At 42.3% G+C, this 27,818-nt stretch overlaps 1 protein-coding gene across 5 annotated transcripts; it reads left to right on the top strand.

Moving 5' to 3' along the window:
- Window positions 1-594: 594 nt before the first annotated feature.
- bmal1a (basic helix-loop-helix ARNT like 1a) lies at window positions 595-23,793 on the top strand. Of its 5 annotated transcripts, none has more exons than XM_029759021.1 (20): window positions 595-738; window positions 7,826-7,914; window positions 16,301-16,358; window positions 16,500-16,647; window positions 16,958-16,978; window positions 17,151-17,186; window positions 18,228-18,266; window positions 18,550-18,707; window positions 18,814-18,893; window positions 18,975-19,067; window positions 19,183-19,300; window positions 19,708-19,857; window positions 20,526-20,772; window positions 21,210-21,316; window positions 21,421-21,571; window positions 21,758-21,843; window positions 22,138-22,246; window positions 22,501-22,588; window positions 22,785-22,881; window positions 23,057-23,793. In XM_029759021.1, the coding sequence occupies exons 3-20, from the start codon at window positions 16,346-16,348 to the stop codon at window positions 23,212-23,214; spliced, it is 1,899 nt and encodes a 632-aa protein (XP_029614881.1). In that variant the 5' UTR covers window positions 595-738; window positions 7,826-7,914; window positions 16,301-16,345; the 3' UTR covers window positions 23,215-23,793. The 5 variants fall into 5 exon arrangements, with proteins under 5 accessions (XP_029614881.1, XP_029614882.1, XP_029614879.1 ...); XM_029759022.1 differs by having other exon boundaries at window positions 595-1,234; XM_029759018.1 differs by having other exon boundaries at window positions 602-636.
- The last annotated feature ends 4,025 nt before the right edge of the window (window positions 23,794-27,818 follow it).

Raw genomic sequence — 27,818 nt, 5'->3', positions numbered from 1 at the left:
CCCTTCCAGACCATCGAGGATCAGCCCAGGCCAGTGAAGACGTTCCACTCAGGGGGTTCGATTAATATCACCCTGGCGCCCGTTGTATGTGTGTTTTGCAAGGGGGAAAGTTAATTGCATTCGGAACCGGGCTACCTCCCGGGTGTGAGACAGGTGCCCCATTCATAGTTCACAGCGATGTCGGCTCAAAACAAAGTGACGTAGGAGCACGTGAAGTAATGAGTAGAATTATGTGTTTTCACATGCAAAAGTGATTTATCTGCCTTCCCAATGAAAACCAGTTAGAAAATTCTAACATGTATTTTATGGAAAAGTATGTTTCTGGACGATGCACCATGCTACCTTGTTGAAAAAATGACCAGACCGCTCCTCCCTACCCGCTTTCGCCAATGACGTAACTGGTCCCTGCCTGGTTCCCCGCGGCTCAGCATAATCGAACCCGCCCATTGCCATCGGCCCGGTCCCACCTCGGAAAATATTGGCACTCTTTAATTGGAAGGCAGTATGTCCGTCATCTTTTCCTGTTCTCAATCGTTTTCTGGTTGGTGAGAGAAAATACGTAGTGTAGTCCTCCTGTGCAATTGGTTTAGAGAAACTAGGTTAGTGGTGCAGCACTGGTCATGACGGAGGGAGAAAGTAGGTCACAGACTGAGTAACGTTACCGTTTTATATCACAGTTCACGTAACATTAGATAGAGGGGTCCATTAGATGGAGATGTCCTAGCTAGTTCATCTCATGTAAGTAGCTGCATAATATTTTCAGCATGTGTCGTGATGACCAATGGCTAGTTGCATAGCTAGCTATATATCGCATTGCTAGTTGGCTAACGTTAAGCTAACTAACGTTACCTTAGATAACAAGATGGATTTAGGGCTAGCAAGCTAGCCAAGTTAGGACAATGTAAACTTAACGTTTCGCTGTAGCTAGAAGTGTCTTAGATGAAAGTGTATTTTAGCTGTGGACTAAAATATCCAAGCCTAGTAATTTTAACGTTAGTTAGGGTCTAGCTTTTTTTTTTGCTGGACGGGGGTAGCATCCTGACGTTAGTTGGATACGTCATTAGTTGGATCTAGCTGGGCTCGTTAATAATAGTGTGGAACTGCAGCCCGTAATTCGTGGCGTTCCTGCATGTGAGCGTTCCTGCCATTCGGGGCGTTCCTGCCATTCGGGGCGTTCCTGCATGTGGGCGTTGGAGGCAACCATAGCTGTATGGATCTGTGCAAAACTGCAACAGTAAGTGTGTTTTTTATTTTAAGGATTATTTCTCGGGGGGTTTTGGTGGGAATACATTTTCTGAACATCACGCGCCAATGTAAAATGCTGTTTTTGGATATAAATATGAACTTTATCGAACAAAACATACATGTATTGTGTAACATGATGTCCTAGGAGTGTCATCTGATGAAGATCATCAAAGGTTAGTGCTTCATTTAGCTGTGTTTTGGGTTTTTGTGACATATCCTTGCTTGGAAAATGGCTGTGTGGTTATTTTTGTCTATGTACTCTCCTAACATAATCTAATGTTTTGCTTTTGCTTTAAAGCCTTTTTTAAATCGGACAATGTGGTTACATTAAGGAAAAGTGTATCTTTAAAATGGTGTAAAATAGTCGTATGTGAATTGATTGCCCCCATCTATCTTCAGAGTTCGTTCTGTTAGGTGACCTAAACTTGGATATGTTTAACACCCCGGCAGTCCTACAATCTGGATTCTGGATTTTTTTGTTATTCTGTCTCTCACTGTTCAAATAAACCTACCATTAAAATTATAGACTGATAATTTCTTTGTCAGTGGGCAAACGTACAAAATCAGCAGGGGATCAAATACTTTTTTCTCTCACTGTACATCTGGCCCTTCTTTGGACACTGTGTTAAACATCTCCAATCCAAAATGAAATCTAGACTCGGCTTCCTGTTTTCGCAACAAAGCCTCCTTCACTCACGCCGCCAAACATACCCTCGTAAAACTGACTATCCTACCGATCCTCGACTTCGGTGATGTCATTTACAAAATAGCTTCCAATTCTCTACTCAGCAAACTGGATGCAGTCTATCACAGTGCCATCCGTTTTGTCACCAAAGCCCCTTATACCACCCACAACTGCGACCTGTATGCTCTAGTCATTTGGCCCTCTCAATCATCGTTGCCAGACCCACTAGCTCCAGGTCATCTATCAGTCTATGCTAGGTAAAGCTCTGCCTTATCTCAGCTCACTTGTCACGATAACAACACCCACTCGTAGCACGTGCTCCAGCAGGTATATCTCACTGGTCATCCCCAAAGCCGACACCTCTTTGGCCGCCTTTCCTTCCAGTTCTCTGCTGCCAATGACTGGAACGAATTGCAAAAATCGCTGAAGCTGGAGAATTATATTTCCCTCACTAGCTTTAAACATCAGCTATCTGAGTAGCTAACCCATCGCTGCAGCTGTACATAGCCCATCTGTAAATAGCCCACCCAATCTACCTTCCTCATCGCCATATTGTTTTTGTTTACTTTTCTGCTCTTTTGCACACCAGTATTTCTACTTGCACATCAACATCTGCTATTTATCGCTCCGGTGTTAATTTGCTAAACTGTAAGTACTTCACTACTATGGCCTATTTATTGCCGTACCTCACGCCATTTACACACACTCTCTATATTGACTTTCTTTTTTTCTCTTGTGTTGTCGACTGTACGCTTGTTTATTCCATGTTTAACTCTGTGTTGTTGTTGTTGTGTCGCACTGCTTTGCTTTATCTTGGCCAGGTCGCAGTTGTAAATGAGAACTTGTTCTCAACTAGCTTACCTGGTTGAATAAAGGTGAAATAAAAAAAAATTGGACTATGACTGCTAGTGTACTGTACCTAACCCAATAATGCTGCTTTGTGACAACATTGGCTGACAGGTTTTTGACTCCCTAAAGTCTGTTCATTGCCAGTGAGTAGTACTTTGGCAGGGTCCAACATTGTGTCCAAATACCGTTGCTTTATTTGGTAACATGATACACTCACATGTAATGCTCCAAACTGCCTTTTTGCTTATTGAATGTCCTCACAAGTTCCTTGAAGTGTTCCTGGCATGATGGATCATTTCTAAGACTTCTGTCATGACTGTTGGTTGTAAAATCCATGGGCCATGGAATAAGCTTTCTATGGAATGGAACTACACTATGTCCTCAGCTGCTCCTGGGAGCCATTCTGTGATTTATATCCTCAGAGACCATGCTTTAATCAAACTAGGCTATCCATTGCCAATGCTGTAAGTAGGCAGCTGCATGCAATAAAGGAGAGAAATTGAGCGGGCGAGGCTGACCCAGTTTTCTGCTTCGCGTTGTGTTGATCATGACACAGTGGTTTTCCCAGTGCTTTGTCCCACTCCCTCAGAAAACACTAACAACAAGAGCTTTTCTTTTTCAGGCCAGGAAGAAATTACTTTCACAAGCCTTTTAAACTACTGTCGAGAGTGACCTCGAAAGGCCTAAAATAGCCATGAATTAATGGTTGGCTCAATGGAATAAGATGAATGGAATAGTATTTTGCATGTATGAGCCATTCAATCAAGATGCTAACCCTCCTGATTTAATAATAACCTACAGTATATTATGTGACCATTATTTCATGTTCAGTTCAAGACCACTTTAATGTGAAATTGCTTTTATGCTGACATAAATTCAGTCTTTTCCACAAGCACATGGAGTAGCCAGCCAGGATCCCCCAGGCCATGTGGGTCTGGGGTGGCTTGCTCCTCCAGGTTAAGAATTGTTTTGCTGAACAAACTCTATTTTGGTAGCCTCTGGTACATTCAAATGCCTTGATTACAACTGAAATACACAGCAAAATTATTTTACATTTTAGTAGACGCTCTTATCCAGAAGCAAGTACATCCATTTTCATAATTTTTTTTACCATAATGGTCCCCTTTGAGAATCGAACCCACAACCCTGGCATTGCAAGCACCATGCTTTACCAACTGAGCCACACTGTATTCAAATATTGAATACTTTATTGAGTTTACCTCCCAGATTGGATTTTTTTTGTGTGCTATTGTTTTTCCATCCTAAGTTACTGAAAATGTATGAATTAAGTGTATCGTTATTTTGGGGGATATTGTCTAGGCCTATTGCATCAGGACTATTTTCTAAGTAGGAGAACATTTAACTTGTCTTCTCTTGAGATTCAAGTATTTTACTGCAAGATATGAATTGCCACAATTATGTGTTTTCTTCAAATTACATATTTTATTTAAACAGAAAATATAAAATAAATGTAAAGGTCAATTTTAATCAAACAAATTGTGTGATGGGCACTTTTTTCAAATGACAAAATGGGTCTCTAAAATAAACAGAACAGATGCTCAATTAATTTCTGGATCCATATGTGTTAACTTCTCTATTGACGTCCGGATGAAAGGCGTGCCCGTAGTAAACTGCCTGCTACTCACACTCAGAAGGTAGGATATGCATATTAGTAGATTTGGATAGAAAACACTCTGAAGTTTCTAAAACAGTGAGTATAACAGAACTCATATGGCAGGCAAAAACCTGAGAAAATCCAACCAGGAAGTGTGGAAATCTGAGGTTTGTAGTTTTTCAAGTGATTCCCTATCCAGTATACAGTGACTTAAGGTTCGTTTTGCACTTCCTAAGGCTTCCACTAGATGTCAACAGTTTTTAGAACGTTGTTTCATGCCTCTACTGTGAATAGGGAGAAAATAAGAGCTCCTGGAAGTAGATGAGTGAGAAAATGACATGAGCTCAGTGGCACACGCTCACATGAGAGTTAGCTGTGTTCCTTTTCTTTTTTGAAGACAAAGGTCTTGTCCGGTTGGAATATTATGGAAGATTTATAGTAAAAACATCCTAAAGATTAATTCTATACAACGTTTGACATGTTTCTACGAACAGTAATATAACTTTTTTTACTTTTCGTCTGAACTTAACCTGTCTGGGCTAGGGGGCAGTATTTTCACGGCCGGATGAAAAACTTACCCAATTTAACAGGTTACTACTCTGGCCCAGAAACTAGAATATGCATATTATTAGTAGATTTGGATAGAAAACACTCTGAAGTTTCTAAAACTGTTTGAATGGTGTCTGTGAGTATAACAGAACTCATATGGCAGGCAAAAACCTGAGAAAATCCCAAGCAGGAAGTGGAAAGTCGTAGAATTGTAGTTCTTCTTTTGATTCTCTATCGAAACTACAGTGTCTGTGGGGGACGTTGCACTTCCTAAGGCTTCCATTGGCTGTCAACAGCCTTCAGAAAGTGGTTTGAGCATTCTCCTGTCACTGGGCAGATAATAGGAGCTCAGTTTCTGAGTGGACTGCCTGGCAACAAAGGGATTGGATATGCTCGGTCCCGTGAGCGCGCCCCTCCTTTTTCTTCTTGAATGAATATGCTATTGTCCGGTTGGAATATTATCGCAATTTTACGTTAAAAATACCATAAAGATTGATTTTAAACAGCGTTTGACATGCTTCTAAGTACGGTAATGGAATATTTTGACTTTTCGTCTCTGGTTCCGCGCTCGCGCGTAATGCCTTTGGGTAAGTGATCTGTACGCACGAACAAAACGGAGGTATTTGTACATAAATATGGATTATTTCGAACAAAAACAACATTTCTTGTGGAAGTAGCAGCCCTGGGAGTGCATTCTGACGAAGATCAGCAAAGGTAAGAGAATATTTCTAATACTAATTCTGAGTTTAGGTTGCCCCGAACTTGGCGGGTGTCTGAATAGCTCGCCGTGATGGCTGAGCTATGTACTCAGAATATTGAAAAATGTGCTTTCTCCGTAAAGCTATTTTAAAATCTGAGAAAGTGGTTGCATCCAGGAGTAGTCCATCTATAATTCTTTAAATCATTGTTATATATTTTGTCAACGTTTATGATGAGTATTTTTGTAAATTGATGTGCACATTTACCGGATGTTTGGGTGGGAATACATTTTCTGAACATCACGCGCCAATGTAAAATGCTGTTTTTGGATACAAATATGAACTTTATCGAACAGAACAAAACATACATGTATTGTGTAACATAATGTCCTAGGAGTGTCATCTGATGAAGATCGTCAAAGGTTAGTGCTTCATTTAGCTGTGTTTTGGGTTTATTGACACATGTCCTTGCTTGGAAAATGGCTGTGTGATTATTTTTGTCTATGTACTCTCTTAACATAATCTAATGTTTTGCTTTCGCTGTAAAGCCTTTTTGAAATCGGACAATGTGGTTACATCAAGGAGAAGTGGTATGTTTGAGAAAGTCGAATTTTGACATTTTGTTTTTGTATTTGCTGCCCTGATATTTCACTGGCTGTGTCCCGCAGGTGGGACGCTAGCGTCCCACGTAGCCCATAGAAGTTAATGCGCGAGCACAGCGCATTTGGAGTACTCTATCAAACGCGCAAACAAAAAGGAGGTATTTGGACATATATATGGACTTTATCGAAACAAATGAACATTTATTGGGGAACTGGGATCCCTGGGAGTGCATTCCGACGAAGATCATCAAAGGTAAGTGAATATTTATAATATTTTTTTTGAGTTTTGTTGACTCCACAAAATGGTGGGTTTGGTTTCGTGTCTGAACGCTGTACTCAGATTATTTCAAAGTGTGCTTTCGCTGTAAAGCTTTTTTGAAATCTGACACAGCGGTTGCATTAAGGAGAAGTGTATCTATAATTCTTTGAATAACAGTTTAATATTTTATCAACGTTTATGATGAGTATTTCTGTCAATTGATGGGCTCATTCACCGGAAGTTTTGGGAGGCAAAACATTTCTGAACATTACACGCCAATGTAAAATGGGGTTTTTGGATATAAATATGAACTTTATCGAGCAAAACATACATGTATTGTGTAACATGAAGTCCTATGAGTGCCATCTGATGAAGATCATCAAAGGTTAGTGATTAATTTTAACTGTATTTCTGGTTTTTGTGACGCATCTCCTTGCTTGGAAAATGGCTGTGGTTTTTCTTGTCTAGGTGCTGTCCTAACATAATCTAATGCTATGCTTTCGCCGTAAAGCCTTTTTGAAATCGGACAATGTGGTTGGATTAACGAGAAGTTTATCTTTTTAAAATGGTGTAAAATAGTTGTATGTTTGAGAAATTTTAATTGAGATTTTTGTTGTTTTGAATTTGTCGCCCTGCTATTTCACTGGCTGTTGGCAGTGTGTCCCGCCGGTGGGACGCTAGCGTCCCACACACCCCAGGCAGGTTAATTAGCTAGGTAGCTAACTAGCTACTAAATTAGCAAACCAAATGCACAACTGTAGAACTTTTAGCACATTCCATACTGTAACTAGGTCACCTGGCACTTGCTGCAGTAGTGACTCACAAGGCTCTGTTCTCTCGTCATTGTGTGCTTGTAAATAAACACCACATGGCTGGGGACTACTGGTAAGCTTCATAATGAAAAATTGTGACCGGTGAAATGAAGAACATGATCTTTATCTTCTAACGTATTGCACAAGTTGACTGCAGGTATTTACTTAAGTAGCTACAGATATTTTATTAAACTTCAAATAGTTTCAACGGTATTGGGAAAACCACCACGTGGCTATTTACAAATACCCCGGTATACCGCCCAAGCCTAATTCATATCGTTCATTCTAGTGGGAGAGGGCTCGGCTGACTTTTCTTTTTCTTCTGACTTGCTAATTGTAATAATTTTTTTTTTTAATGTAGTTCATTTAACTGGGAAAAAGTACCCTGCTGAAAATAAGTGTAACCGGCTGAATAGCTGGCGCTAGTGAAAAACACTGATCCTTGACCTTCCAACATAGTAGCCTACTGCTTGAGTTTCTGTGACGTCTGACAGTCCTCTTCTCTGTACAGATAGAGTACCTATCCCAGTGTCTCAGAGGAGGAATAGCAGCCAGGGCAACCAACCAGGAGGCGTTTCTCTCTCTTCATCTCAAATCAAGGTATGGTATCACTCACTATGGGATGTCTACCAACTCTGCCCAGAGTGGGTGAAAATGCACTTTGGTGATGAAATTTCACTTCCTTGTGTTTTATAAAATACATTTTCAAATTCTATTGGTCACATACACACGGTTAGCAGATGTTAATGTGAGTGTAGCGAAATTCTTCTAGTTCCGACAGTGCAGTAATATCTAACAAATTCACAACGACTACCATATACACGCAAATGTAAAGGGATGAATATGTACATATAATATATGGATGAAGGATGGTCGTGCGGCATAGGCAAGATGCAGTAGATGGTATAAAATACAGTATATACAGTCGTGGCCAAAAGTTGAGAATGACACAAATATTAATTTCCACAAAGTTGCTGCTTCAGGGTCTTCAGATATTTTTGTCAGATGTTACTATGGAATACTGAAATATAATTACAAGCATTTCATAAGTGTCAAAGGCTTTTATTGACAATTACATGAAGTTGATGCAAAGGGTCAATATTTGCAGTGTTGACGCATCTTTTTCAAGACAGATGCAATCCGCCCTGGCATGCTGTCAATTAACTTCTGGGCCACATCCTGACTGATGGCAGCCCATTCTTGCATAATCAATGCTTGGAGTTTGTCAGAATTTTTTGGGTTTTGTTTGTCCATCCGCCGCTTGAGGATTGACCACAAGTTCTCAATGGGATGAAGGTCTGGGGAGTTTCCTGGCCATGGACCCAAAATATCCATGTTTTGTTCCCCGAACCACCTAGTTATCACTTTTGCCTTATGGCAAGGTGCTCCATCATGCTGGAAAAGGCATTGTTCGTCACCAAACTGTTCCTGGATGGTTGGGAGAAGTTGCTCTCGGAGGATGTGTTTGTACCGCTTTATTCATGACTGTGTTCTTAGGCAAAATTGTGAGTGAGCCCACTCCCTTGGCTGAGAAGCAACCCCACACATGAATGGTCTCAGGATGCTTAACTGTTGGCGTGACACAGGACTGATGGTATCGCTCACCTTGTCTTCTCAGGACAAGCTATTTTCCGGATGCCCCAAGCAATCGGAAAGGGGATTCATCAGAGAAAATGACTTTACCCTAGTCCTCAGCAGTTCAATCCCTGTACCTTTTGCAGAATATCAGTCTATCCCTGATGTTTTACCTGGACAGACGTGGCTTCTTTGCTGCCCTTCTTGACACCAGGCCATCCTCCAAAAGTCTTCGCCTCACTGTGCGTGCAGATGCACTCACCTGCCTGCTGCCATTCTTGAGCAACCTCTGTTCTGGTGGTGCCCCGATCCCGCAGCTGAATCAACTTTAGGAGACGGTCCTGGCGCTTGCTGGACTTTCTTGGGTGCCCTGAAGCCTTCTTCACAACAATTGAACCGCTCTCCTTGAAGTTCTTGATGATCTGATAAATGGTTGATTTAGGTGCAATCTTACTGGCAGCAATATCCTTGCCTGTGAAGCCCTTTTTGTGCAAAGCAATGATGACGGCACGTGTTTCCTTGCAGGTAACCACGGTTGACAGAGGAAGAACGATGATTCCAAGCACCACCCTCCTTTTGAAGCTTCCAGTCTGTTGTTCGAACTCAATCAGCATGACAGAGTGATCTCCAGCCTTGTCCTCATCAACACTCACACCTGTGTTAACGAGAGAATCACTGACATGTCAGCTGGTCCTTTTGTTGCAGGGCTGAAATGCAGTGGAAATGTTTTTGGGGGGATTCAGTTCATTTGCAACTCATCTGATCACTCTTAACATTCTGGAGTATATGCAAATTGCCATCATACAAACTGAGGCAGCAGACTTTGAAAATTAACATTTGTGTCATTCTCAATAATTTTGGCCACAACTGTACATATGAGATGAGTTATGTAGACATTATTAAAGTGCCAATTTAATGAAGATCCCTTTTATTAAATGTATTAAAGTAGCCAGAGATTTGAGTCTGTATGTTGGCAGCAGCCACTCTGTTAGTGATAGCTGTTTTATCAGTCTGATGGCCTGGAGGTAGAAGCTGTTTTTCAGTCTTTGGGTCCCAGCTTTGATGTACCTGTACTGACCTCTCCTTCTGGATGATAGCGGGGTGAACAGGCAGTGGCTCGGGTGGTTGTTGTCCTTGATGATCTTTTTGGCCTTCCTGTGACATCGGGTGCTTTAGGTGAACTGGAGGACCAAGACAAATATGATTATTCATGTTCTGAATCATTCAGTGCAGTCTCTCTAACATTTCATTAACAGTACATTATATCCAGATTTTTGTAACCTAATACTAGAGGTCGACCGATTATGATTTTTCGATGCCGATTATTGGAGGGCCGAAAAGGCCGATACCGATTTAATCAGCCTATTTTTATTTATTTGTAATAATGACAATTACAACAATACTGAATAAACACTTATTTTAACTTAATATAATACATCATTAAAATCTATTTAGCCTCAAATAGATAATGTAACATCTTCAATTTGGTTTAAATAATGCAAAAACAAAGTGTTGGAGAAGAAAGTAAAAGTGCAATTTGTGCCATGTTTAATTTCCTTGCTCAGAACATGAGAACATATGAAAGCTGGTTGTTCCTTTTAACATGAGTCTTCAATATTCCCAGGTAAGAAGTTTTAGGTTGTAGTTATTATAGGAATTATAGGACTTTCTCTCTATACGATTTGTATTTCATATACCTTTGACTATTGGATGTTCTTACAGGCACTTTAGTATTGCCAGTGTAACAGTATAGCTTCCGTCCCTCTCCTCGCTCCTACCTGGGCTCGAACCAGGAACACATTGACAACTGCCACCCTCGAAGCAGCGTTAACCATGCAGAGCAAGGGGGAAACTACTCCAAGTCTCAGAGCGAGTGATGTTTGAAACACTATTAGCGGGCACCCGGCTAACTAGCTAGCCATTTCACATCGGTTACACCAGCCTAATCTTGGGAGTTGATAGGCTTGAAGTCATAAACATCGCAATAAGAGCTGCTGGCAAAACGCACTAAAGTGCTGTTTGAATGAATGCTTACGAGCCTGCTGGTGCCTACCACCGCTCAATCAGACTGCTCTATCAAATCATAGACTTAATTATAACATAATAACACACAGAAATACGAGCCTTAGGTCATTAATATGGTCGAATCCGGAAACTATCATCTTGAAAACAAAACGTTTTTCCTGTCAGTGAAATACAGAACCGTTCCGTAATTTATCTAATGGGTGGCATCCCTAAGTCTAAATATTCGTGTTACATTGCACAACCTTCAATGTTATGTCATAATTACGTAAAATTCTGTCAAATTAGTTCGCAACGAGCCAGGCGGCCCAAACTGTTACATATACCCTGACTCTGCGTGCAATGAACGCTAGAGGTGTGACACAATTTCATGTTAGCAGGCAATATTAACTAAATATGCAGGTTTAAAAATGTATACTTGTTTATTAATTTTAAAGAAAGGCATTGATGTTTATGGTTAGGTACATTGGTGCAACGACAGTGCTTGTTTCGCAAATGCGCTTGTTAAATCAACACCCGTTTGGTGAAGTAGGCTATGATTCAATGAGAAATTAACAGGCACCGCATCGATTATATGCAACGCAGGACACGTTAGATAACTACACATGGTTGATGATATTACTAGTTTAACTAGTGATTATGTTAGTTTTTTTTATAAGATAAGTTTAATGCTAGCTAGGAACTTACCTTGGCTTCTTGCTGCCCTCGCGTAACAGGTAGTCAGCCTGCCATGCAGGCTCCTCGTGGAGTGCAATGTAAGGCAGGTCGTTAGAGCGTTGGACTAGTAACCGGAAGGTTGCAAAAACAAATCCCCCCTGAACAAGGCAGTTAACCCCCTTTCCTAGGCCGTCATTGAAAATAAAAATGTGTTCTTAATCTGACTTGCCTAGTTAAATAAAGGTGTAAGAAAAAAAGTGTTTTAAAATAAATGTAAAAAATTGGCAAATCGGTGGCCAAAAATACCGATTGTTATGAAAACTTGAAATCGGCCCTAATTAATCGGCCATTCCGATTTAATCGGTCGACCTAATACATCTGATAATAAGCATCGAGGCCCATTGACAGAGCGGTGCAGCTTTCTCGCCGCAACCTTTTAGGGTTTGTTGTGATGGTCGTCTTCAAAGTTGTTTCCGAGGTTTGCAAAAAGCTACATTCGTATGACACAAGCTGAATTAAATGTAAAGTGCTCCGTTGACATTTCAGAGAGAGGCTTGTTTTTGTGAGAAATCTTTTAAAAAATAACATTTTGCATTAATATGAAAAGTAGGAGTGTAACAATTTAATTAAAAATAAAACACTGTAATATCACATTTACATCAGTATTCAGACCCTTTACTGAGTACTTTTGTTGAAGCACCTTTGGGAGCAATTACAGCCTCGGGTCTTCTTGGGTATGACTCTACAAGCTTGGCACACCTGTATTTGGGGAGTTTCTCCCATTCTCTGCAGATCCTCTCAAGCTCTGTCAGGTTGACTGGGGAGCGTTGCTGCACAGCCATTTTCAGGTCTCTCCAGAGATGTTCGATCGGGTTCAAGTGGCTGGGCCACTCAAGGACATTCAAAGACTTGTCCTGAAGCCACTCATGAGTTGTCTTGGCTGTGTGCTTAGGGTCGTTGTCCTGTTGGAAGGTGAACCTTCGCCCCAGAGGTCCTGAGCGCTCCAGAGCAGGTTTTCATCCAGGATCTCTCTGTACTTTGTTCCGTTCGTCTTGCCTCGACCCTGACTAGTCTCTGCCGCTGAAAAACATCTCCACAGCATGTTGCTGCCACCACCATGCTTCACCGTAAGGATGGTGCCAGGTTTCCTCCAGACGTGACACTTGGCATTCAGGCCAAAGAGTTCAATCTTCATCAGACCAGAGAATTTTGTTTTCCCTGGTCTGAGAGTCATTAGGTGCCTTTTGGCAAACTCCAAGTGGGCTACCCTGTGCCTTTTATTGAGGAGTGGCTTCTGTCTGGCCACTCCACCAATCAGGCCTTTGTGGTAGAGTGCTGTAGTAATGGTTGTCCTTCTGGAAGGTTCTCCCATCTCCACAGAGGAATGCTAGAGCTCTGTCAGAGTGACCATCGGGTTCTTGGTCACCTCCCTGACCATGGCCCTTCGTCCCCGATTGCTCAGTTTGGCGGCCAGCTCTAGGAAGGGTCTTGGTGGTTCCAAACTTCTTCCATTTAAGCATGATGGAGGCCACTGTGTTCTTGGGGACCTTCAATGCATTGGACGTACTTTTTACACACACACACACACACACACACACACACACAGAAGTCAATTCAGACTGATCCAGCTCAGAGAGGCCCAGCTCATGAGCTCCATCAGCAGCAGATTTTAATTTAGAATGGAAAATGAATGTGTTTACTGGGGCTGACCCCATTTAGTTGATTGTTTGGTTGATAGGCTGTTGGTCGAGTAGCAAAGAAAAGTACAATACACCTGTCTGATTCACGCTGAGTGGACTGATCCATTGTGGAGGCTGTGGGGATGGCACAGTCCATCAGTCTTAGACATGCTGCTGAAATTGTATATGATTATATTGTGTAAGATCAATGCACAACTAGGGTTGCACATTTTGGGGAATATTCAGAGGTGGAAACTTTCCGTGGGAATATATGGGAATTATCTGAAATATATGCAAATGTAATATTAATACCATTTAAATGTAGATGTTTTTGCATTGGATATATTTACAATATCATATGGAGACAAACAAACCTTTTACCATATCATAAGTAGACATAATTGTAAATGATTAAATCCTTCCAATATAATTTTTTTTTAAACAATTTAGTTACGAATTGAACTTTAATTAAATTAGTTGACTCTTCACATGGGAGGATTTCACTGAACAACAAAAGAAAGAGAATATTGAATGATCCCCAATGATCCATCGCATCTCCCAAAAACGTTTTCAACATACATCTATGAAATGATAGTCCAGAAACTAAAGCTTTGGTTGTCTTCCTCTCAGGCTTACATGTCTTCTCCCTGGACCTCCTCAATGTCCACCTCTTGAACATCAGACTCTGAGGCCTCATCTTCACTGTCACTTTCCAACCTTGTTGAGGATGGCTCGTTGTCGGGCTAAAAAAGCCTTACATTTGCCCAGATGGCCACCAATTTTTCAACCCTTATATTGGTCAGCCTGTTGTGTGCTTTGGTGTGTGTGTTCCCTAACAAGGACCAGTTGCGCTCTGAGGCGGCTGATGTTGGTGGGATATGGAGGATGATGGAGGCAACAGGGGAAAGAGCCTCAGATCCACAAAGTCCCTTCCACCAGGTGGCTGATGAGATATGTTGGCATGACTGCCATATTGCATCTCCATCCCAAAGCCCTTGCTTGGAAGTGTACTTCGCCAGACTGCCAAGAACCTTGCCGTCATCCAGGCCAAGGTGGCAGGACTCTGTAGTGACGACACCATAGGCCTTGTTGATCTCTGCACCAGACAGGATGCTCTTGCCAGCATACTTGAGGTCCAACGTACGCTGCGGCATGTATGGGCTTCAGGCAGAAGTCTTTGCGCTTTTTGATGTATTTCAGAACTGCAGTTTCCTCTGCTTGGAGCAAAAGTGAAGTGGGAAGGGCAGTACGTATTTCTTCTCTTACATCTGCAAGCAGAGTCTGAACATCAGACAGGATGGCATTGTCTCCCTCAATCCGTGCAATGGCTACTGCTATAGGTTTCTGGATTTTCAGGCTGCTTACCACTCTCTCCCAAAATACATCATCCAGGAGGATCCTCTTGATGGGGCAGTCCATGTCAGCAGACTGTGATATGGCCATTTCTTAGAGAGACTCCTTCCCCTCCAGGGGACTGTCAAACATGATGACAACACCACCCCAACGAGTGTTGCTGGGCAGCTTCAATGTGGTGCTCTTATTCTTCTCACTATGCTTGGTGAGGTAGATTGCTGCTATAACTTGATGACCCTTCACATACCTAACCATTTCCTTGGCTCCCTTATAGAGTGTATCCATTGTTTTCAGTGCCATGATGTCCTTGAGATACATTTGAACTTGACATGAGGCAGCCTAGTATGTATGTAGGTAGGCTAATAGACGGGTTGTCGGGTAGCCTTCATTCTCGCACAGCATCCAGCTTAGCTAACACGATGCTGTGCATTTTTCCTTATGTTTTACCACTCTTTTCCTCTGGACTCCATTGATTTAGTCACCCTAATTTTGGCCATCCTACAAGGGTAAAAATTCCAGTTACTTTTGAAAGGATTATGATAGACATGAAGTTTGGACCATTGGTTTTCTTTGAGGATTAGCTATCTACACATTTAACATTATTTTACCCATTGGTCAAAATATGTGTTTTTGATTGGACACCCTACTCACTATAAGAGAGGCTTGGAACTCACTGCCTAACAAGACTCATTCTTACTTAGATAACCTGACTGACAGTGATGAGAAGATTACACACAAGCACACTGTCCTTAAGATACATTTGAACTTGACATGAGGCAGCCTAGTATGTATGTAGGTAGGCTAATAGACGGGTTGGTTGTTTTGGCAACAAAACCGATGCGTTGCGCAACTGTGGCAAAACAGACAGGATTGGCTTAAATTTTTGACATGTAAACTATATTTAATATCCAATGTTGATTGAAAACATATATGTTTGCATAATGAGCATTTGTTGGCTCTCAAATATGTCATTAGTTGTTTGTTAGCTAGCTACTGAATTTTTGCCATATTAGCATTGACATGAAATCAGTCAAAACACCTCAAAACAAGACATGGTATCAAGAACAAGATGAAATTAGCTGAATCGAGTCACTTGCGATACCCCGCATAGAGGTTTCTTGTCATTGTTGGTAGCTACCTGGTGATCCAGAATCGCAACTCATCGACTTCTGGCCCATTTGATGCGTGCGTATAATTTTTGTGACGTTGTCAGCAAACCCATCGATAACCCTGGTCTGTCGCTGTGCTTCTGTCTGCTCTTTACTGACTCAGCACTTTGGTAGAGTTGCGTAAGTGCTACTGATGTATTGAAAAATGCCATTTGGGCGAGGTATGGTATGACGTGCATTTGACGCAATATGACCCATTTTTAAGACCCCTGTTTGATAATGAGGGGACACTGCATTTTTTTTGATGCAGTGAGACAATTGTCCTTCCTGTCCATTCCTATTCCTCCAAGATCAATTAGTAATCCAGACATGTCCTAAATGGCATGTTTTCCCTGAGGTATCCTGGCAACCAGTCTAGTCTGTAGCAGACCCCACAATCACGTGGGTGGGGCAAGTGCACAGTGTGAAATTCCCACTCGGTCTTTATTCTCACAAGGAGAACAAACTTGACTTGTGTTTTTGTGAAGAAATTAAATGTCCAAAGATTCAGTGTTCTGATTTTGAATGAACGTAATACATTTTCCCCTCCAGAGCAGAGCAATTGCAAATGGATGGAAGAAAATTCCAGAAGCTGTAATGAACATTTGTGGTGAGCGAGACTCATTTTGTGCCTTGCTTTGTCAGGAATTTTTCCTGAATACATTTCAATGATCCTTTCTCCAAATAGGTCAAAGTACAAAGTAAACTGTACAGCTTGAGATTTACAGTCTAGCTCTAATTCATGTTTCAGATTATCTAATGGCAGACCAAAGAATGGACATTACCTCTACGATGAATGAGTTCATGTCCCCCAGCTCCACCGAGCTGATCAGCAGCTCCATCAACACCCAAGGCATGGACTACACCCGCAAGAGGAAGGGCAGCACCTCCGACTACCAGTAAGCACCTACCGTAATCATCGTCAAATCTTTGTGGCCTTGCACTCAGTCACCTTAGTCTCCCCCCAGCCTCCCACCAGTCAGTGCTGAAGATGATGGGTTCACTGAGTTCTACAGTTAAGATGTAGTAATTAACGCTCCGACTTTGCTAGCCATAGTTATGGGCACATCCTGCAATACCCTTTCAAAAAATGGTATTGTGCTATATTGACTAATTTGTAAGTCTACACAGTAATTTTCCTGCCATCTGTTACTGATCCACAGTCATCTGACAACAGAATGATTCATGCGCTATTTTATTCCTTTATAGAATTGATGGATTTTCTTTCGAGTAAGTATGAAACGGTTTCTAATTTTTTACCTTTGTCTGTTAGGCTTACCTTCTTTTTTTTGAGGGGGGACACTGAATAGTGTAGTGCAAATGGATAGTAGGAAACGGTTAAACATTATTCGTAATCTAACGTGGTTCAGTAAAACTAATGGCATCTGATTATCTTCCACAGCGAGAGCAGTATGGATACAGACAAGGATAAGCTTAGGTAAGAGTTTCGGCAGCAAAAAGCGTGAATTACAGTATAAAGAAAAGCATAGTTTTGCCATGTTATTGGTTATAAATTGTACAGGGGAGACAGATGTTGGGTTAAGATAGTGGTTTCACTGTAAGATTGAGTAGGTGTTAATCTTTTTTCATAGGATTTGCATGGTGAGACAATGGTAACATTGTGGAGGGCTATATACACTGTGTACAAAACATTAGAAACACATTCCTAATATTGAGTTGCACCCCCTTTTACTCTCAGAACAGCCTCAGTTTGTCGGGTCATGGACTCTACAAGTTATTTATTTATTTAACTAGGCAAGTCAGTTAAGAACAAATACTTATTTTACCCCGGTCTAACCCTCCCCTAACCCGGATGATGCTGGGCCAATTGTGCGCCACCCTATGGGTCTCCCAATCACGGCCGGTTGTGATACAGCCTGTGATCGAACCAGGGTCTGTTGTGAAGCCTCTAGCACTGAGATGCAGTGCCTTAGACAGCTGCGCCACTCGGAGAGGTGTCAAGTGTTCCACAGGGATGCTGGCCCATATTCACTCCAATGCTTCCCACAGTTGTTGTTGGCTGGATGTCCTTTGGGTGGTGGACCATTCTTGAAACACACAGGAAACTGCTGAGCATGAAAAACCCAGCAGCTTTGCAGTTCTTGACACACTCAAACCGGTGCACTTTGTACCTACTACCATACTTTACACTGTTCAAAGGCACTTAAATCTTTTGTCTGGCCCATTCCCCTTTTGAATGGCACACAGACACTATCCATGTGTCAATTGTCTCAAGGCTTAAAAATCATTCTTTAACCTGTCTCCTCCCCTTCATCTACACTGATTTGAACTGGATTTAACCTGTGACATCAATAAGGGATCATAGCTTTCACCTGGCCATTATGTCATGGAAAAAGCAGGTGTTCCTAATGTTTTGTACACTCCACTCAGTGTATATACCATTACATAACCTGTGTGGAACAGTGGCGAAGGGATACATTTTCTCCTAAAACGTCTCTCCTTTTTTTCCTTCTTCCAGGGATTGTGGTGATCATCAGGGGCGGATCAAAAATGCCAGGTATCCAGACTCAATCCCGATTCCTAATGTTTCACTTAAAAGTATCTGTTGGCAATGAATATGCATAGTGTTTCCACTGACCTGGCACGTGGTTAAACTCCAGGATAAAATAGATTCTAATCTCTCTTTCCAGGGTGAATTAAATGCTCCTTTTTAATTATAGACAGAGAAAGCCTCGTGTCCCATCGATGAATAGGCACTTTATATAGTCTATAGATTGCACTGTGTAACAGAAGGATTGGGAGTTGTTCTAACAGTTTGCTTTCTGCTACTCTGCCAATAGGGAGGCACACAGTCAGATTGAGAAGAGGCGCAGAGACAAGATGAACAGCTTTATAGACGAGCTGGCAGCGCTAGTGCCTACTTGCAACGCTATGTCCCGCAAGCTGGACAAACTCACAGTCCTACGCATGGCTGTCCAGCATATGAAGACATTACGAGGTGAGATGCAGACAAAGACACGGCAGGCAAATTATCATTGGACATCAGAGAAGTTGTAACTTGATCATTAAATAATTCAAATACTACTTTTTCTGTTTCTGCACAGGCGCAGCGAACCCATACACAGAGGCGAACTACAAGCCGTCTTTCCTGTCCGATGATGAATTGAAGCACTTAATATTGAGGGTAGGTTCAAGCCGTCCTCTAACTCCTCTCTGCTAAGTTGCTCTCTGGGTAAGCCTGATGACACAAACCTAATTATTTTAGGCTGCTGATGGCTTTCTGTTTGTCGTCGGCTGCGATCGTGGGAAGATCCTCTTCGTCTCTGAGTCTGTTTATAAGATCCTCAACTATAGCCAGGTACGTCTCCATTCCTGTCCAATGTCCTACAGTTATACTATATTTGCCGTTGTACTATGTCAGACCATATCTGAGCTCACAAATGTTAATTTCCAGTCAATCCCTCTCTCCCCAGAACGACCTAATTGGCCAGAGTCTGTTTGATTACCTGCATCCTAAAGACATCGCCAAAGTCAAGGAGCAACTGTCGTCATCGGATACAGCACCCCGGGAGCGACTCATCGACGCCAAAAGTAAACTCCCTCCTGGGGGGGGGGGTCTTAAATACATTATTAATGCTTCATGTCTTAGTAGGTACTGAATGTAAATACTGTTTTATGCCTTATGTAAATAAGGCATAAACCAGGAACACAAGCATTTCGCTACACCCGCAATAACGTCTTCTAAATATGTGTATGTGACCAATACAATGTGATTTGATTTGATGCCAGTTGCCAAAATACTGGCAGTTTACCTGCTATATTATGTGTAAACAGCATGATTTATTGTGCACCGTAAATGTATAGGCCATGTACGAGTACCTTTATAAGAGTAGAATGCTTTTAACATTGTAGTATGCAAGTTATTTCTAAAGTTATTGTGGATGATTAGCACACAATGTTCAGCAGTGGTCTTATACGATTTGATTGTTCTCCCTCAGCTGGCCTACCAGTGAAGACTGACATTACCCCTGGGCCGTCTAGACTGTGCTCTGGAGCCAGACGTTCTTTCTTCTGCCGGATGAAATGTAACCGGCCCTACGTCAAAACAGAGGACAAGGACTTCCCCTCCACCTGCTCAAAAAAGAAAGGTTCCTATCTCAAGATCTAGGCCTCCTTCCCTGCCATCTTTACTTTGTTTACTCAGAAACCTGGCACCACAAATCATTAGCATCATGCTAGCATTACAATGAGAGCACAGGATATATGCTACTGTGTACCAAATGGCTAATAAACAATATGCTTATTGTTGAACTTAATATTATTATTTTTTATTTCACCTTTATTCAACCAGGTAGGCTAGTTGAGAACAAGTTCTCAATTACAACTGTGACCTGGCCAAGATAAAGCAAAGCAGTGTGACACAAACAACACAGAGTTACACATGAAATAAACAAACATAGTCAATAACACAATGGGAAGAGAAAAAAAAGGCCGTTGTGCAGCCAAGAAATATTGATGTGCTGCGATTTAAAACCATTGAGTAGGAAAAGCTGGGTAGGTCATGCAAATCTCCAGTTGAGCTCTCGCTGAAAATTCTAGTGCTAATTTAATATTTTATCTAGGAAAACATTCTCTCTTTGATTGACCCTTGATTCAGATACAGGCTAGTATTACTTGTTTGCTTAACTTGTGGTTTTCTCATTAAATCAGTCATTTAACACTTGACCTTAAGTCATGGCCCACCGATGTAAACCGATGGGTAACTTACCATTGTGTGGGAGGAAATCTTTTTATAATGGTTGTTTTTTACCTTCAGCCGACCGTAAGAGCTTCTGCACGATCCACAGTACTGGCTACCTGAAGAGCTGGCCGCCCACCAAGATGGGTTTGGACGATGACAACGAGCCCGACAACGAGGGCTGTAACCTCAGCTGCCTGGTTGCCATCGGCCGGCTGCACCCCCATATCATCTCCCAGCCCTCCCATGAGGACATCCGCGTCAAACCCACCGAATACGTCTCACGCCACGCCATCGACGGGAAGTTTGTCTTTGTCGACCAGAGGTACGCTGATGGAGCGTATGCCTTAATTTTACTATGACATTTTTGGTTTATGATTACATGTGTGCTAGTCATTCATCAAGTTGGCCCAACGAAACACACATTTTAGAAGTATGGTTTAAACTAATACTTGAAGAGGCAACAAATCATATGTAAATTCTCATCTTCAACCACCCTTCACCCAAAATAGCCCATCTACACCAGCCTACCTACATGGGCTTGTCAAGTGAGGTTCAGCCTCACTATATTTGATGAATGAATCTCCTGCTAACAGCTTGACACCTCACAGGCCGTTATTACTCATGATGAAGGGTAATCAAACTTTCATAGAAATGTTAGTGAACTGATTCATGTTCATAGAAAACGTTCCGGTGCCATTTTTAAAGACTTGTCAAAAACAATTAGAAAAGCACAGATACTTTCTTATCTTCTCTATTCAGGGCCACAGCCATTCTTGCGTACTTACCCCAGGAGCTTCTAGGCACCTCCTTCTATGAGTATTTTCATCAGGATGATATTGGCCACTTGGCAGAATGTCACAGACAAGGTATGGGATTAACTGTCCGGCACGACACATTTCTTTGTGATTTACATCTTACTATATTTAGTCACCACATTTTGTTTTCTGAACCTGGGTATCTTGTTTCACAGTGCTGCAGATGAGAGAAAAGATCAGCACAAACTGTTACAAGTTCAAGATTAAAGATGGCTCCTTCATCATGCTGAGAAGCTGCTGGTTTAGTTTCATGAATCCCTGGACCAAAGAGGTGGAGTACATTGTCTCCACAAACACAGTGGTCTCGTAAGTCGCCCTTCTCTCTCTATCCTAGCTATGAAGTTTACATGGGAAGGAATACTGTACATATTTGAAGTGGTGCTTCATTGATTGTTGTAGAGCTAACTGGTAGTGTTTATTCAGTGGATGTACTGTTTTAGTACTTGAAACACTGGTCCTGGTCCTGATGTTGCTATCTGAATGCTTCTCTAGATGCAGTATGCTAGACGGTGCAGACCCTTATCATCAGTCTGCTGCTTCCCCCACAGCCTCTATGGACAGTGTGCTGACGTCAGAAGGTGACATTGAATGTTGTGAAAGAAAGCATGCTTTTCTACATATGAAGCAGGGATTTCTTTACGTCCTTGGAACAAGATCTGAGATGTCAGCTGATTCTCTCTGTACACCAACATACAACTATAATGAATAGCTTTCTTTTTGATAATGTAGTGAATCTGTGTTTCAAAATTATAAAGCATCTGTTGAGATCTCACAACAAGACTCGGTATAGGAGCATTGGACCAAATGTGAAAATGCAATGTTCTCAGTCAGTCCAGGAGCAGGCAATGTGATTGTCATGTGTGTGATTGCAGGTGGAGGGAGACGGGCTATTCAGACGGTGCCAGGCATCCCTGGCGGAACACGGGCAGGTGCCGGCAAGATCGGCCGTATGATCGCAGAGGAGGTGATGGAGATTCAGAGGTGAGCGATGGAAAGAGTTTAGGCAGAAAATGGATGAGGCCTTATTAGTAGTTGCAGATCCATTAACTTTTCTCTTCTCGTCCCCCTGCTCTCAGGTATCGATACACCCTTTATCAAAAATGTACAGGCTTGCAAATGAATCTGTTCAGTTAGGCTACGTCAGCTGTGATGAATTACCTGGAGCTGAAGGTGTTTTAGATTATTATCTCACAGAACCCTGGTGTAATGGTATTGTCTGTTCTTCTCTCTACCAGGACCAGAGGCTCTACACCCTCTAGCTGTGGCTCCAGCCCCCTGAACATCAGCACCCCCCCTCCAGACTGCTCTCCAGGGGGCAAGAGGGTGAGTCTAAGGGAGACTCACAATAAGAACCTCCAATAGAACTGTCTGGTACAAGAAATGGATACTTTGCTCGCATCGCTGATTGGATGTTGTGCTGATCCAGTATTGTCTGTTGGGTACTTGAAGTCAGGCATCTGTCCTGTGGCTGAAAGCTGGTCTTCTATCTAGACCACCACTGACATATTTCTTCTTGCAGATTCAAAATGGTGGAACACCAGACCTTCTGTCGGCAGGAACGCTACCAGGAGGATCCGACTCCATTGGATACCCATACTCCAACCAGTCCATTATGAGTAAGTAACCATGCCCACCGTTTTCAACAAATGTTCCAAACACTAATATTACAAACACTGAATCGTCCCCATTCAAGTAGATGGGTAGTATTTGTGCAGGGAAAAATCTAGACTGTACAGTATCAAAAAACAGTCATGTAACTGACTACAGCGTTTTCCCTCACCACCCCTGTAGGTGACAACTCTCATCTCAGCATTGACATCATGGACGAGACAAGCTCCAGTAGCCCCAGTAACGATGAGGCAGCCATGGCTGTGATCATGAGTCTCCTGGAGGCTGACGCAGGCCTTGGGGGCCCCGTGGACTTTAGTGACTTACCCTGGCCCTTGTGATGACGGCCCAAGAGGAACGAGGCATAGCAGGGCTGTTGGAGCTCTTGGGCTAAGGTCCACAGAACTATGTCAAAACCCTGAATTGATGATGCAGTGGCATCATCAGGAACCATGGCACTGTGGGACTTATTGGAGCCGAGACCTCCATGTTGGGACAGGGACAGGTAATTTCAAAGTATACCTGTATATGCCCTCCCTAACTTGCAGCTGGACATTCTTCCATTGACCTTCACCACAGGATAATTCATCATTTTTCAATGGCTATTTTCCTGCATTATCCTACCAGGGATTTCTATTGAAAACCTGTTTTAGTGTTTGGATGTTTTTACACTACAGTACACATTGGTTTCCCTTGAAAATTGTATCAAATCTTTAAATAGTATCATGTAAAAAATACTTTATGCAAAATATATGGTGTGTGTATTGTATCAGCAGTGAAATATTCATTGTAACAGCAGTGAAATATTTTTTATTAAAATTTTGTTTTGTATCTCTTTCCAGAAGACTTTGAGCTATAAACAGAATTTGATGCAGTATGTTATTGATGCTAATGAATAAATTGTATCCATATTTACAATTTTTATTTTATTTTATTCCACCTTTATTTCACCAGGTAGGCTAGTTGAGAACAAGTTCTCATTTGCAACTGCGACCTGGCCAAGATAAAGCATAGCATCGACACATACAACAGAGTTACACATGGAATAAACAAAACATACAGTAGAACAAAAGAAAACAAAAAGTCTATATACAGTGAGTGCAAATGAGGTAAGTTAAGGCAATAAATAGGCCATGGTGGCGAAGTAATTACAATATAGAAATTAAACACTGGAATGGTAGATGTGCAGAAGATGAATGTGCAAGTAGAGATACTGGGGTGCAAAGGAGCAAGATAAATAAATACAGTATGGGGATGAGGTAGGTAGATAGATGGGCTGTTTACAGATGGGCTATGTGCAGTGATCTGTGAGCTGCTCTGACAGCTGGTGCTTAAAGCTAGTGAGGGAGATATGAGTCTCCAGCTTCAGAGATTTTTGCAGTTCGTTCCAGTCATTGGCAGCAGAGAACTGGAAGGAGACGACCAAAGGAGGAATTGGCTTTGGGGGTGACCAGTGAGATATACCTGCTGGAGCGCCTGCTACGAGTGGGTGCTGCTATGGTGACCAGTGAGCTGAGATAAGGCGGGGCTTTACCTAGCAGAGACTTGTAGATAACCTGTAGCCAGTGGGTTTGGCGACGAGTATGGAGCGAGGGCCAACCAACGAGAGCGTACAGGTTGCAATGGTGGGTAGTGTATGGGGCTTTGGTGACAAAACGGATGGCATTGTGATAGACTGCATCCAGTTTGTTGAGTAGAGTGTTGGAGGCTATTTTATAGATGACATCACCGAAGTCAAGGATCGGTAGGATGGTCAGATTTACGAGGGTATGTTTGGCAGCATGAGTGAAGGATGCTTTGTTGCGATATAGGAAACCGATTCTAGATTTAATTTTGGATTGGAGATGCTTAATGTGAGTCTGGAAGGAGAGTTTACAGTCTAACCAGACACCCAGGTATTTGTAGTTGTCCACGTATTCTAAGTCAGAGCCGTCCAGAGTAGTGATGCTGGATGGGCGGGCAGGTGCGGGCAGTGATTGGTTGAAGAGCATGCATTTAGTTTTACTTGTATTTAAGAGCAGTTGGAGGCCACGGAATTCGAGTTGTATGGCATTGAAGCTTGTCTGGAGGTTAGTTAACACAGTGTCCAAAGAGGGGCCAGAAGTATACAGAATGGTGTCGTCTGTGTAGAGGTGGATCAGGGAATCACCAGCAGCAAGAGCAACATCATTGATGTATGCAGAGAAGAGAGTCGGCTCGAGAATTGAACCATGTGGCACACCCATAAAGACTGCCAGAGGTCCGGACAACAGGCCCTCCGATTTGACACACTGAACTCTATCAGAGAAGTAGTTGGTAAACCAGGCGAGGCAATCATTTGAGAAACCAAGGCTGTCGAGTCTGCCAATAAGAATGTGGTGATTGACAGAGTCGAAAGCCTTGGCCAGGTCGATGAATACGGCTGCACAGTAATGTCTCTTATCGATGGCGGTTATGATGTCGTTTAGGACCTTGAGTGTGGCTGAGGTGCACCCATGACCAGCTCTGAAACCAGATTGCATAGCGGAGAAGGTACGGTGGGATTCAAAATGGTCGGTACTCTGTTAACTTGGCTTTCGAAGACCTTAGAAAGACAGGGTAGGATAGATATAGGCCTGTAGGTCTGTCAGTTTGGGTCTGTCAGTTTGGGTCTAGAGTGTCACCCCCTTTGAAGAGGGGGATGACCGCGGCAGCTTTCCAATCTTTGGGAATCTCAGACGATATGAAAGAGAGGTTGAACAGGCTAGTAATAAGGGTTGCAACAATTTCGGCAGATAATTTTAGAAAGAGAGGGTCCAGATTGTCTAGCCCGGCTGATTTGTATGGGTCCAGATTTTGCAGCTCTTTCAGAACCTCAGCTATCTGGATTTGGGTGAAGGAGAAATGATGGGGGCTTTGGCGGGTTGCTGTGGAGGGTGCCAGGCAGTTGGAAAGCATGGCCAGCCGTAGAGAAACGCTTATTGAAATTCTCAATTATAATGGATTTATCGGTGGTAACAGTGTTTCCTAGCCTCAGAGCAGTGGGCAACTGGGAGGAGGTGCTCTTATTCTCCATGGAGTTTACAGTGTCCCAGAACTTTTTTGAGTTAGTACTACAGGATGCAAATTTCAGTTTGAAAAAGCTAGCCTTAGCTTTTCTAACTGCTTGTGTATATTGGATCCTAACTTCCCTGAAAAGTTGCATATCACGGGGGCTATTCGATGCTAATGCAGAACACCAGAGGATGTTTTTGTGCTGGTCAAGGGCAGACAGGTCTGGAGTGAACCAAGGACTATATCTATTCCTAGTTCTACATTTTTTGAGTGGGGCATGCTTATTTAAGATGGTGAGGAAGGCACTTTTAAAGAATAGCCAGGCATCATCTACTGACGGGATGAGGTCAGGGCGAGTTAGTTAGGATGACATCTATAAGGGTGCCCGTGTTTACGGATTTGGGGTTGTACCTGGTAGGTTCATTGATAATTTGTGTGAGATTGAGGGCATCAAGTTTAGATTGTAGGATGGCCAGGGTGTTAAGCATGTCCTAGTTTAGGTCACCTAGTAGCACGAGCTCAGAAGACAGATGGGGGGTAATCAATTCACATATGGTATTGAGGGCACAGCTGGGGGCAGAGGTCTATAGCAAGCGGCAACAGTGAGAGACTTGTTTCTGGAAAGGTGAATTTTTAGAAGTAGAAGCTCAAATTGTTTGGGTACAGACTTGGATAGTAATACAGAACTCTGCAGGCTATCTTTGCAGTAGATTGCAACACTTTCTATCTTGGCAGAAAATGTTAGTTAGCGATGGAGATTTCAGGGTTTTTGGTGGTTTTCCTAAACCAGGATTAAGACATGGCTAAGACATCCGGGTTGGCAGAGTGTGCTAAAGCAGTGAGTAAAACAAACTTAGGGAGTAGGCTTCTAATGTTAACATGCATGAAACCAAGGCTTTTACGGTTACAGAAGTCAACAAATGAGAGGCATATTGAGCAGGGCTAGAGGCTCTACAGTGAAATAAGACAGTCATCACTAACCAGGACAGTAATGGACGAGGCATATTGATATTAGAGAGAGGCATGCGTAGCCAAGTGAACATATGGGTCCAGTGAGTGGTTGGGCTGACTGGGGACACGGCGATTCAGTTAGCAGACCGATGTTAACAATGTTCAAATGTCACTCTCATACTATCAGAAGCATTCTGAACATGAATCCGAGGGTGGGTGAGTGAATCATTCAGGGAATTGCATGTAACGGAAGCAATTCAATTAATTTATTTCACAGATTTCCTCCATTGAGCATATTGGTGCAACGCTGGGATATTTTTATCATGTTGCCATCCAGTGGCAGAAATTCAGGTAGTCAGAGATAACAGGACTGCATTGCTAATGTGGTGGTGAGGAGAAACGCCTGGAAAGACAAACTGAGCTGATGGAAGCCAGTTAATAACATCCGCACACAAGGATTTTAGATCATATTTGAAAATGTAAATATTAAAAGAGCAATATAACAGTTACATCATTTGAATGAATGAGGAATATGTTACAGCCTTAAGATTAAGGAATCTGGCTTTGGAGGACAGGACACATTTTCCTACATTGAGAATTATTAGAGAACCTTGCATTCAATAAAGGTATGTTCTGCTTGATACTCATGCAACGTGTAAGCAATACCAGTCACCACTGCTAGATACCTTGACATCCAGCAGCTGCTGACCATCAACACAGTAGCTGTTGACTACTTAAAGGCCCCGTGCAGTCAAATGTGACTTCTGTGTTTTATATAGGTTGGAATACTACTGTGAAATTGTGAAAATGATAATACCCTTTTAGTGTAAGAGTTGTTATGAAAGACCGCCTGACATTTCGGCCTGTTTTTGTTGGGATGGCGTTTTGGCCTGCCTGGTGTCATCACCAGGTGGCAAATTAGTTAGACCAATAAGAGTTCCAAACCTCTGCCAAGAACAGTTTTCAGTTTTTCCCTCCCAAC

This window comes from Salmo trutta, chromosome 7 (assembly GCF_901001165.1).
Source record: "Salmo trutta chromosome 7, fSalTru1.1, whole genome shotgun sequence".
Lineage (NCBI taxonomy): Eukaryota > Metazoa > Chordata > Actinopteri > Salmoniformes > Salmonidae > Salmo > Salmo trutta.
Note: the sequence above shows the minus strand (reverse complement) of the source record. Positions and strands in the feature narration are given on the sequence as shown.